Source organism: Bicyclus anynana, chromosome 4 (genome assembly GCF_947172395.1).
Source record: "Bicyclus anynana chromosome 4, ilBicAnyn1.1, whole genome shotgun sequence".
Classification (NCBI taxonomy): Eukaryota; Metazoa; Arthropoda; class Insecta; order Lepidoptera; family Nymphalidae; genus Bicyclus; species Bicyclus anynana.
The window spans coordinates 5,129,867-5,142,447 of NC_069086.1; the positions used below are offsets into that span (position 1 = coordinate 5,129,867).

Sequence of the window (12,581 nt, forward strand, 5' to 3'; positions counted from 1 at the left end):
TCGTGATATAAACGTTTATTGATATAAATAAATTTTATAAAAAAAGTGAGTATTGTAAATTCATTATAAATAATATTTTTTGTATAATTATAAAATAGTTCTGATTCAATAAACTCAACAGTATATTTATGAAACAAAGTATAATCTTATTAATACTCGTACCACCACAAAAGATCCGCATAATCAACAAAATTATTACATTTTATGCGTTTATTATTTAATCACAGGCTTAACAGATAAAATTATGTCATTACTATAAGGGCTCCCACATACGGGCCAACGGCCAAAACCACAAAACACCGCTACCGGCATATTTGATATACCGGTTGATAATGATGAATGATGATGATGCATGGGTTAAAAAAAGTAGCAGCCACCGACCACAAGCGTTGACCACCGGCCACAAGTGTCGACCACCGGCCACAAGTGGCTGTCGCGCGCTTCAGCTACTTTCGTGGCCCATTCTTGTGGTGGCATTTGTGGCTGTCGCGTGTGGCCCGTGTGCGGCGACATTAAGCTGATTTACTATAAGTTTACATTCAGCTTACTTCAGCGGCAGCATGGACCAAATGGCCTATCCACTAACTTTGATCCATTAGCCACCTAATCCTACTAATATTATAAACACGATGGAGTATTTTTTATTGGTAAATATTGATTATTATATTGTTGTTAGTGTTTAATTTTAAAATACAATAATACACGCTGCTTGTAAAGACTCATTCTGTACGTTCATTATTCTGTGCCATAGGCTAACTGAACCAATGAAGCAGTATGTACTTGTATATAATAATTCTCCCAATCGTGCTACGGCAGTATTAATGGAATTATTGCTGAAAGCGCGACAAGAAGAATGTAAACGAGGCTACATTAAAATTATTTACTAGCAACACCAGAATGGACGGCAGTGAATGGATCAAAATCTCCTAACTTAACCAGTTCCACGGACTTTTCCCATAGTTTCTTCGCATATTCATCGTTGAGAGCTTTTCGGTCTGGATTTTTCACTACACAATCACTGAAATATAAAAAGAATTAAGTTAAACAGTGGTCTATATTAACCCCCCGAAGGGTTCATGTGTCTGAATAAAAAATTGGGCCCTTTAGCCCATAAGATAAAGACCTTCATTAATCTAATCTATACTATATCTATACAGGAATATTATATGAATTTGTATTTTTGTATGTAACAAATAAACTCAACTTTAAACTTTACCAATAGAAAGCTATCCTACTAATCCTACTAATATTATAAATGCAAAAAATTGTATGGATGTTTGTTACTCTTTAACGATGCTACTACTGAACCGATTTAGCTGAAATTTGGAATGGAAATAGATTTTACTCTAGATTAACACAGGCTACTTTTTATCCCGGAAAATCCTAGGTTCCTGCAGGATTTGTGAATAACTGAATTCCACATAGTATAACATAATAGCAAAGCAATAAATAAATTGAAATACTTTAGTTACTACAAATAAGGTAAGTCTATACATTAAATACACAATTTTTTATATATATGTATGTGTCCATTACGTTTTATTTTTTACTATTGATGATCCCGTATATTACGCTTTCCCGTTTCAGCTGCGTTTTTAGTTTGATCCCTGCGAAATCGTACTAAACGGGTTTTACTGTATTTAAGAAAATTCAAATTGACTCCATAGTTTGATGGTACATTATCACCTTTGTTGTGCAAAACACTTACCTGTAGTACAATCCAGTTTCGTTAGCGCATTTGTCGTCAACGGCGCAATATATTGTCGTTTGAGCGCCAAGTTCTGGAGATTTAAAGAACGGGTAGAAGAAGAATCCTATGATTCTTCTCGCACCTTTGAACAGCACATCATCCATGTGCCTTCCCAGCTCAGTGCGTATCACGCCGGGGTGCAGACTGTATGTATTTATACCCTCTATGTTGTGGGCCTACAAAATATAAAGTGATACGTCATCATCAGTGGTGTGCACAGAGTTTTGGATAGTTACTTTTACATACAAATGATTGTACAAAATAAAAAAATCCTTCTTCAATACAGCTAAAATAAATATCAAATCAACTGATAAAATTTCATCTATATAGCTACTATATGATATCAACCAGTAGGCACCGGGTGACATTTGTTACATAGAATCTCAATTTTGTTTATGTCAACTAGCTTAAGTCAAAGATAGCGAATTAGCCTGCAGGTTCGCAATGAGTCCCCACGCAGCAACGCAGAAGAAGAAGGCGCTGTAGTAGGCTACAGCTCCTTCTTCTTCTTCTTGATGTAGCGGCTCTGCAGGTCTTCAAGAGGTCCCTGTATCACGTTGACCGCTTCCAATCTATTATGATCGCCACTGACTAGATCTCCCCTCCAATACTGGTTGTAGCCAGGTACAGCAGCAGTTTCTTGGCTGGGATGTGTTTAACATCCTCCGGGTTTACTATGAAAGCCCTAGGTGGAGGTCGCGTTTATGTATTAGCGCGCAATTGCAGAGAATGTGCAGACGTGTTTCCTTTGCCTTTTGACATAGTCTGCATAGATTTCTCCAGAGAATGAGAGTCTTAGTAATAGTAGGTTAACAGGATGAGTTTGGCGAGGCTTTTAGGTATACTACAGGAAGGCTCAGACCTAGTTTTGCAAGTTGCACTACAGAGCAGGCCTCAATCTGTAATGTAGAGATATGGAGCATAGACCCACCATGCTGCTCCAATGTGTTGGTAGGTGGTAGCAAAGTTTAGATGAGGCCTATGCCGAAGGATAACCTGACTGCTCTGGTTTAATAAAACCAAGTAGTCACCATCATCATAATTATATCAGCTAATGGATGTCCACTGTGGAACATTGGCCTTTTGTAGGGACTTCCAAACATTACGATTCTGATTTCTGAGCCGCTTGCATCCTACGAATCCCTGCTACTTACTTGTTTGATGTACCAACCAATCTATACTTATAATAAATCTGTAGAGAGGTCAATTCTGTACATGAAATATATTTCCAAAATAACTATCAGGGGGTGATTAGTGATCGATACTGATGCCAAAAATGCAATCAGTAAAATTTTTGTCTGTCTGTCTGTCTGTCTGTCTGTATGTTCTTTATAGAAACAAAAACTACTGGACGGATTTTAACGAAACTTGGTACAATTATTCTACATACTCCTGGGCAGGTTATAGTATACTTTTCATTACGCTACGATCAATAGGAGCAGAGCAGTGAAGAGAAATGTTGAGAAAACGGGAGAAGTTACTCAATTTTTTAAGCTTCCGTCGCGTGTACAGCCTTAATGGTTAAAGCTACATAGAAATCATGTATGACGGAAATGTTCTCCTTAAAATTATCTATAAAAACACAACAGCATATATATGTCTATTTTTTATGGTTGACTCACAATAACACGTGTAACTCCCGATAGCTTAGGAGTTCGGAGCTTTCTAATTATATTTGTCTACTCTTATGTTTATAACACTCATCACTCATCCCTAACTAAAAAAGTTAACATATATTTATATTACCTATTCAATAAAAAAAGAATCATAAAAATCGGTAAAGAAACACCAAATTAATACTAATTCATGCTATATGGATTATTTTTGTGTAACGGTTGCCGCGCTCGACGCGACTCCCGGGGGTTGGGGAATAAATAAACAAGTGCAGCCTTAATGAGTAGGGTAGGGGTAGGGTAGGGTAGGGTAGGGGTAGGGTAGGGGTAGTGGAGGGTAGGGGTAGGGTAGGTTTAGGGTAGGGCAGGGGTAGGGTAGGGGTAGGGCAGGGGTAGGGTAGGGTAGGGATAGGGTAGTGGTAGGGTAGGGGTAGTTGAAAGTTTACAACGAATTTCACACGGACGAAGTCGCGGGCGTCCGCTAGTAAAATAATAATAAGTTATAATACAATAAGCAAGCATGAATAAAGGCTATTTTTATTTATTTCATTTTAATTTGTTTAGGATGCTTACTTTAAGCTTAGCTGCTAGTTCTCTTGAAAAAAGCACATTTGCTAGTTTGCTCTGCGAATATGCTTCTGCTGAGTTGTAACGTCGATTTTCGTAGTTCAAGTCATCAAAGTTTATGTCATATCCTGAAAAAAAATTAGAGTTTAAAATTATAGAGTGTGCGCAATTAGTGTTTGTATCATGCAATATACACACAGAAAGCAGGGGTAAAGGCTAAATATGTCCCATGCAGTATACCCTATCAGCTATCCAAAGTAATTTAAGACACTGCATTACCATAAAACATCTACTGAGATTCAAATGTAGCTGAATGGATCAACAAAAAAGTTTTAAGGGTGTTTCAAAATGGTGTACTATTTTACTGGCAACACGTTCTCACATTTAGAAAGATTTTAGAATTTAATTTTAGTGCAAAGTAATGTCATGCTTCATAGACAGTACAAAAACATAGTGTGTGAATATATTGAGTTGCCAGGTATAAATATATATATTACAAAAAATGCTGAAATGTACTTACTTGTATGTGCAGCAGAAGATACAGTCACAATTCTTGCAGGCGTGCTGTTCCTTATACAAGGAAGGAGCAGCATTGTTAAGAGGAAATGAGCCAAATGATTAGTACCAAATTGTACCTCAAACCCATCTTCAGTGACTCCCTTAGGACACATCATAACTCCAGCATTATTCACAAGTATATTTATATGGGATTCAGAGTTTAATATCTTTTTTGTAAATTCTCGAACTGATGACAATGAGGATAGGTCACATTTCTCTACAATCAGATTTCCCTTCTCGGGTAGATCTTTGCAACTGTCTTCTATATCATTTTTAGCTGCTTCTGCTTTGTCAATATTCCTGCATGCCATTATTACTTTTGCACCTAAAATATAATCATTTATTTATTACATAGAACACTATTGTTTAAATTCAACAACTGGCTATCTAAGCTAGACTTTATATATAATATGTTTTGTCATCAACCTAATTTTGACAGTCTCTGTGGCACAGTGGTATGCGCGGTGGATTTACATGAGTGAGGGCCTGGGTTCAATCCTCTTTAACATGAGGGAGATACTGAGATTCCCGGCTGGGTTGAGTGAGGTTTTCTTAATTGGTCCAGGTCCGGCTGGTGGGAGGCTTCAACCGTGGTTAATTACCACCCTACCGACAAACATGTGTATGATGTATGTATGTGTGACATGTACCTATGTATGTAGATGGGTGTGGTTTTTCATCATCCTCCTAACAAGTTAGCCCGCTTCCATCTCAGATTGCATCAGGGGAGATTGTAGTCAAGGGCTTACTAGTAAAGAATAACAAAAAAACATTATTATTATCAGCATAATTCTAAGGGCCCACTACAAAGCCAGGCCTCTCTTCTTAGAGGAGAGCAGAGGAGCTTAAAGTTTTTACCCACCACATTGCTATGGAAGGGTGAGGACTTCTTGTACAGGCTCCATTTATTGTACTTGTACTGCTCCAATGCAGTCCACATTGAAACAGTATATGGTATGGTCAGGGTTACTACTATTTCTTATATTCTTAATTTCTATTTTATTTTTACATTTCTTTAGATTATTATTAAGCACTAGCCGACGTCCCGCAGTTTCACCCGCATATTACCCGTTCCCTTGAGAATACAGGCATAAAATATACCCTATAACACTCACAAATAACATAGCTTTCTACTGGTGAAAGAATTACCCCCCCATAACTCTACAAACTTTCCTCTATTATCAAAGTTTTTGTTTACAAATACGGTCATTAACCTTTAGAGGTCAATGGACGGTTGACATTTGACACTTATGTTTCTATTAACTGACAAATTGAACCAATGGAAAAAAAAATACTTGCCTCTCCTATAAAAATCGCGTACCGTTTCCTTCCCAATCCCTGTGTTACATCCAGTTACAATTGCGGTCTTTCCTATTAGTTTAGCGTTACTGTAGCAACGTCCACTGAAGACCGGCATGATTAAAAACTTTTTTCAACAAAACTCCCGAAAAACTGGATAAACAAATAACACATACACCGAATGTAAGTAAATAATAAGCACCAGCTATATTTAACTTGTTTAAATTCACAGGATATTATGATGTTTAAATTTCAAAGAAAGATACAATAAAAGTTCACTCTCCAATTTGAGTATAGATGGATGGAGGCCAAGCACCATGAGACTTTTAATCTATGGTCAGTGGTGGTCCGGTTTCAACATTCAAGGTTACTATAATCGTCCCGCAATAACAAGCCCGCTAAGACTTGTGCCATACAAGATTTTAAGCTTTATGTCAACAAACACTTAATACTTGCCCGTTCAATACCGCTTTGAATAGAAACGTGTAAACGCAGCACAAAACATAGATGGCGGCGTTTTTATTTTTGTAGTAATGCCTACTAATAATTAACCTATCTCAACTTTTGTGTTAAGTTTTTATAATTTTGCATTTTTTTATGTTAATTTCGTGCAGGAAAAAATATGTATTTCTTTTAAAATAAGGACTGCATAAAAATAATGTATACACGATACCTTATTACACCCTTAAGGGCCGGACGAGATTTCCTACAACACACTGTATATCCCAGTAGTCTTACGGGAACGGATATACGTGGGTGAAACTGCGGGGCGTCGGCTAGTTGAAGATAAAATGCTTTTCAAATGTCATGAAGTTATTAATTACACTCACGATCAAGTCGTCAATATTCTCTTGCAGTGCACTTTAATTTGAGACTTCAGTCGAGTATATTTGCTGACATTCGGTTGTCCTTCCCCACTTTCAACCCCCACAACATTTAAACGGCTCAACCGATTTTCAACAAATATATCTAAGAACACTCGCCCTTGTAACCTTTGAAAAAAAAAACTGAATTAAAATCGCTTCATCATAACACACCTCATTATAACACCCTTCTGTTTGCGTCGGAAGTTATTGAGGTTTTTAATAATTATAAACGAATTATGTAAGAATGCACATTTAATAATTTTATAACCGCAATTTTCTTAAATACGACATATTATGGTAAATAAAAAATATCTATAAATAAATATGTAAATGAGAGATACAAAAAGATAAATGTATGTCTGTAATGTATGTAGCTATTTTACGTTGGTTCATGTTCATTCGTCAAAAGGGGCCTTATATTTTGGAACGAATAATTTTAGTGATACAAAGAGACTTACAAAAAATGAGTGCCTCTTTTTTAAGTTATGTAACAATTTTATTTACCTGTCAAACCGGTTGTAAATTAAATTGTAATTAAATAGTGATGTACAGTATTTTAAGTTATCGAAAAAAGTAAAGTAATTATGAAAAATTACTTTTTTTCCAAACTTTTAGGATTTCCTTATACCTACTTATTAGTACCAATGACATGTACGTACAACTAGAACAGGATTTTTTAAATTACCTAAGAACAACTCCATGTCTGCGCATCAATTATCAGCATAATGTATCAAATAGTAACATATCTCTTTATTGTAGGTTGGCTACGTAAGTGACAAAATAACGCATGCGCGTTTCATTACGATTTGGGACTAAAAAATCCTAGTTGTAATGTTAGGTAATGTGAAATGATTTATTATCGAAGTATATCTATCTTGTATTCTATTCTATACCTCTAATAAAACTGGTCGAATTCTATACATTTGTTCACAATTTTAGATTTTACTTATACCATTAGTAACACCAAACGTTACCGTGGCATAACGGAAGCCAGCGCCATCTAGAATCTATACTTATAATACGAATTCTGATTTTATACATTCTGTACATTGAACATATTTTGAAAATTTTTGATGGGGGGGCATTATATAATCTATACTGAAGCTAAAAATATTTTTTTTCGTTTTTTTGTCTGTCTGTCTATCAGTGTTTTTTTGATATTCGGGCATCACGCTGAAAGTACTGAATAAATTCAAATGAAATGAACGGTTTAAGACCATAATACGAAGAAGGTTATAGGATACTTTTTAATGCGAAACTAAAATGAGAAGGGGGTGAAATAGGGGTTGAAAGTTTGTATGGAAAGTCCTTCATTATAGAGTTTCAGTTTTTGAAAATTTGTTCATAAATTATAAAAAAAATACGAAATATAATGTAATTCAAAAGTTTTTAAAATTCAACCGCTAGTACGAAATATAATGTGATTCAAATTTTTTTAAAATTTAACCCCATAAGCGGTGAAATAGGGTTTGAAAGTTTACATTGATTGCCACGCGGATGAAGTCGCGAGCGTCCGAACTGAAACTGAAAAGAAAACAACAAGCTCAGTCCTGAAGTGTAAAAAGCAATTAGAAAACAGTCGGGACCTATTAAAATTAAGTTAAAAATCCCTTGAATTTGATACCCATATTGCAATTGTCAAAAAAAAATTTGTTTTCACCTCGAGTCTATAGTCACAGTCGTTTTATTGGTTTTTTTTTTAATTTCACCTATCTAAGAACACTTGGGTTATTAAGACAAATCTAACGATATCTTAATTACGTAAATCCGTTCAGCTGTTTGGAAGACATGAGGTAATAAATAATATTACATACATACAAGATACGCGCGAAAAACATAACCCTTCTTGCATTAGGGTAAAAATAGGTCGTATTATCATAGAACAGTGATGTACCTACTCGTATTATCTACGATACTTACGATATGTACCGTATCAAGTACTAATCTTTACTACAACTGACGAGCAGGCCGGGTCAACTCTCGAACAAAGTTTGGTTATACCTACGGGGGCTAGACCTGTGGTGTCATCATCCATACGGTTCTACCGTCTGGTAGTTGTAGCAATATTATTATCGTTAGTAGCTCACGCCTGACATAATATTTTGATAAATCTAATACATTTTTAGATTTAAATATGACTTTAATAACTGAATAAATACTTTTCTTCTACAAAAATATAGAGAGACACTCTCGTTGAATATTGTTTTAGTAACGTATGGGTAAGATTTTCTAAACGAAGTGTGGCAACCCCAATTACTTAATAAAAAATAAATATGTTATAAAATGAAAATGGCGTCATTTCACCAAATAAAACACGAATTCACGAATAATAAAATAAATGTTTGCCAAGGCCTGTTAATATTTATGAAGACCTCTTCATGGATTGGATTTAAGCAACCTGCTGTGTAATATCCTCGCCATTCTTGATGTTGAGAAGATCTATAAGTCTTTTGCGTTTCATCTGAGTGTTGTGGTTTTTCATTATGTTAAAAATAAGACTTTGTTAGTTCAAGTGTCTCTATAACTATGAAGAAGAACAAAAGAAAATGCTTTGAGTGTGGTTCTTCGCCTGCCGATGATCCAGAGAAGACCCTACAGAGATTACAGAAATTTGATTCTACAAATTTAGTCTCCGGTATGTACCTACTTTAAGTTTTAGCTAATAATAAAATACTTTAATTATAGCTATTGATCAGATAATGATTACATTAGTTAGTTAATTAGGTTTCTTAGTAGTCTTCTCAAGATATGGGAATTATTAAAATCCTACTAATTCTTATGAAACTCGTGCTCAATTATACAACTATGCTGGGTTTACACATTATGGTAATGTTTGTAGATGCAATGCACCCCAAATAACTGTCTGACCTGCAGCTGTCTGAATGTTTACTTCTCTGGACCTACTGAACAGATTTTCATTTGGTTATCACAGGTAGCTTAATCTGGAGCAACATAAGGTTAATTATGAAATGGTAATGAAAATAAACATCTGAGAAAAGCAAATTCCATGAACTAATTTGAAAGTATCTGTTACCAGTTCAATATTAAACCACAGGTATATGTACTAAAGGCAGGTAGAGTAAAATTTGAGTTTTATTTTTGAGTCTATAATAAGTAGTTTATAATTATGTAATGATGAACCAGAACAATTTGTTAATTTGAAACTACAATTACAAGTTTTTATAATTATGTTAGGCACTAGGCAGACTAATGAAGAGTATGTTAGTTTACTTTGTACAAAAATCTGTTCTTTGACATAATTATAGAATAAGATGATAAGTGATGATGCAATCTAAGATGGAAGCGAGATAACTAGTTAGGCAAAGGATGAAAATCCACACACATTTCTGTTTCTACATAATATCTCACCGGAACACTAAATCGCTTGCCAGTAGGGTATTAACTAGCCAGCCAGACATAGACTAGAAAGAAAACTTCAATTGGCCCAGCCGGGGATAGAACCCAGGACTTTTGCGTAGTTAATTCACTGTGCTACGGAGGCCATTTCGGCAATATTTTTCTTGCCTTGATCTATAAAAGCTTTTGCCAATAATAAGATACATTTTTCATTGAAGGTTGTTTGAAAGAAATAGCTTTTAGCTATAAGACCTAAGCATTGCACATTTTTTTTTTTTTTCTTTTTGACAATGTAGCTTCTGTGAACAGTTGAGGAATTCCCTGTGTTTCTGTTCTATCATCAGATTGCCTCCGGACATTTTAGTTATATTTCTCACCTGGTTCTTGTCAAGGTTTTGTAATAAACAATAATAACAAATTAACTAAGTAAAAATGGCTATGTGGTTAGTCTGTCTGCCGTAGAAGTAGCTGCGAGAGGATTACCAACAAAATCTTTCTATAACTTGTTTAAAGACCTTGGCATCTTTAGGACTGCAGCAACTTCTATGTAGAAGAAAGAGAGAAAGAAGAATAAGTATCCAAAGCTGCTCTTAGTAGGATCTTACCAAATTTGGCTAAACAGGGAGAACAACACAAGTAGGGGAGTTTAATCAATTGTCAAGGAATTCCTTAACCCTACATCCTGTAGTCACAACTCCAGGACTCTGCTCGGAGTATTTCTCTCTACCAGGCGATGGACCTGGCACCTGCACGGAATGTTAAGATATTCATCTGTCTCTTCATGCGTAGTATGTTTATGTATTTTTAATTAAATTTACTCACTCTCTTAATTTCAGTAATGTCCAGATAATCAAGGATTAGACTATTGGACTTTTAGAATAAATTTTACATTGAACTATGAATGGTTTGTCATCTACATTTTTAAAAAAGACGAGATGTTTTGCCTGTAAGAACAAGAGAGAGAGAGAATAAGAAGGTAAGTTAAACACCTACTGTAAAATGCACACTGCTCCAATGTGGGTTGATAGGCTTGGGGTAATAAAGTTTTTTTTTTTTTTTTTTTCTTGTACGGCCAATCTGCGATCAGTCCTAAGACTATAAACAAATATGTTGCGAGTGTCTTTGTCTTGTGGAGGTCGATCCTCATTAGGAGTCGGCGCTCATTTGGTGCGTCCTGTTTTTTAAATGTCCAGGTCGAGTATGCGTTTACGTTTAAGACGCCTCGGACAGTCATCAGTCAAGAGTCTGTTTGCTAAGATATTAGGATGAATAAGGAGTCGCTTCTTGTATCTTTTGGCTAGCCCCCTAACTTCGTCCTTTACTGTGCAAATTTGCAAATTATGATGTAGTTCCTCATTCGTGATAAACCACGGCGAGTTGGCGATAGTACGTAGTATTTTATTTTGCATTCTTTGCAGGATATTTAGGCTAGTGTCGCATGCACTACCCCACAGTTGAGCGCCATAGGCCCAGGCCGGCTTCAAGATGCACGTGTAAATAAGCAGCTTGTTGTCAACGGACAGCTTAGAGTTTCTGCCTAAAAGCCAGTGGAATGTTTTAAATCTGATATTCAGCTCTTCTCTTTTAGTTTTTATATGCTTTGTCCACGTGAGTCTGCGGTCTAGATATAGGCCTAAGTATTTGACGTGTTCATTGTGAGGCAAAGTGTTGTTATCTAGATGGACCGGCGGACAATCTCCTGTTCTTAAAGCAAACGTGACCTGAACAGATTTATTGGCGCTTGTCTTAATCCTCCAATTCCGCAGCCATGTTGCAACCTGATCAAGACCTGTTTGCAGCAGTGCTGATGCTGAAGTAGCATTTTTATGGCTTGCTAATATAGCTGTGTCGTCGGCAAATGTTGCTGTTGTAATATTTGATAGAGTCGGTAGGTCGGCTGTGTATATTGTATATAGAGTAGGCCCCAAAACAGATCCCTGCGGCACACCAGCGCTAATATTGAAAAACGAAGATGTTGTGTCTTTTTCTTTTACTTGAAAAATTCTATCAGACAGATAGGAGGAGAGAAGTGGTATGTAGCTATGTGGTAGCACTGATTTGAGTTTGCACAAAAGACCTTTGTGCCAGACCTTATCGAATGCCTGCTGAATGTCTAAGAAAGCAGAAGCACAATATTCTTTATGTTCTAGGGATTTTCGAATTTTATCGCACACTCGATGGACTTGTTCTACTGTCGAATGATGCTGTCTAAAGCCAAATTGATGAGGAGGAATCAAGTTGTTTTCATTTAAAATTGGTATTAATCTTTCCAGAAGGGCTTTCTCGAATAGTTTTGACAAGGTTGGTAATAAGCTTATGGGTCGATAAGATTTGATGTCATGTGGTGGTTTCCCCGCTTTGTGAATCATCAGTATCTGAGACACCTTCCATATTCTCGGAAAATATTGTGTTCTCAGAATACCGTTAAATAGGTATGATAGAAAAACTAATGCTTTCTTGGGTAGCTCTATCAAGACCTCTTTTGTGATTAAGTCAAACCCGGGTGCCTTCTTGTTGTCTAATTCTCTAATTAGTCGTGCTATTTCACGAGGTGAAACCGATTTTGGAGGA

At 36.0% G+C, this 12,581-nt stretch overlaps 2 protein-coding genes across 2 annotated transcripts in view; one reads left to right on the top strand and one right to left on the bottom strand.

Moving 5' to 3' along the window:
* LOC112052931 (retinol dehydrogenase 13) lies at nucleotides 1–5,927 on the bottom strand. Its single transcript, XM_024092178.2, has 5 exons — nucleotides 5,788–5,927; nucleotides 4,451–4,813; nucleotides 3,937–4,058; nucleotides 1,709–1,926; nucleotides 1–1,018 (listed from the first exon to the last, which is right to left on the bottom strand). Exons 1-5 carry the CDS (start codon nucleotides 5,903–5,905, stop codon nucleotides 877–879), a joined length of 963 nt encoding a protein of 320 aa, XP_023947946.1. The 5' UTR covers nucleotides 5,906–5,927; the 3' UTR covers nucleotides 1–876.
* LOC112052933 (retinol dehydrogenase 11) overlaps nucleotides 5,831–12,581 on the top strand; it is a 25,540-nt gene continuing 18,789 nt past the window's right edge. Inside the window, exon 1 of the mRNA XM_024092184.2 lies at nucleotides 5,831–5,970. The gene's annotated coding sequence lies outside the window, so the exon portion shown is untranslated. The remainder of the gene's footprint in view (nucleotides 5,971–12,581) is intronic.

Excerpts from the sequence above, each read along its gene's own strand:
- LOC112052931 (XM_024092178.2), bottom strand. The coding sequence starts at position 5,905 with ATGCCGGTCTTCAGTGGACGTTGCTACAGTAACGCTAAACTAATAGGA. Across the intron at positions 4,059-4,450 it reads ATCTTCTGCTGCACATACAA|GATATGACATAAACTTTGAT; the intron begins GTAAGTACATTT and ends ATTTTTTTTCAG. Across the intron at positions 1,927-3,936 it reads AACTAGCAGCTAAGCTTAAA|GCCCACAACATAGAGGGTAT; the intron begins GTAAGCATCCTA and ends TATATTTTGTAG.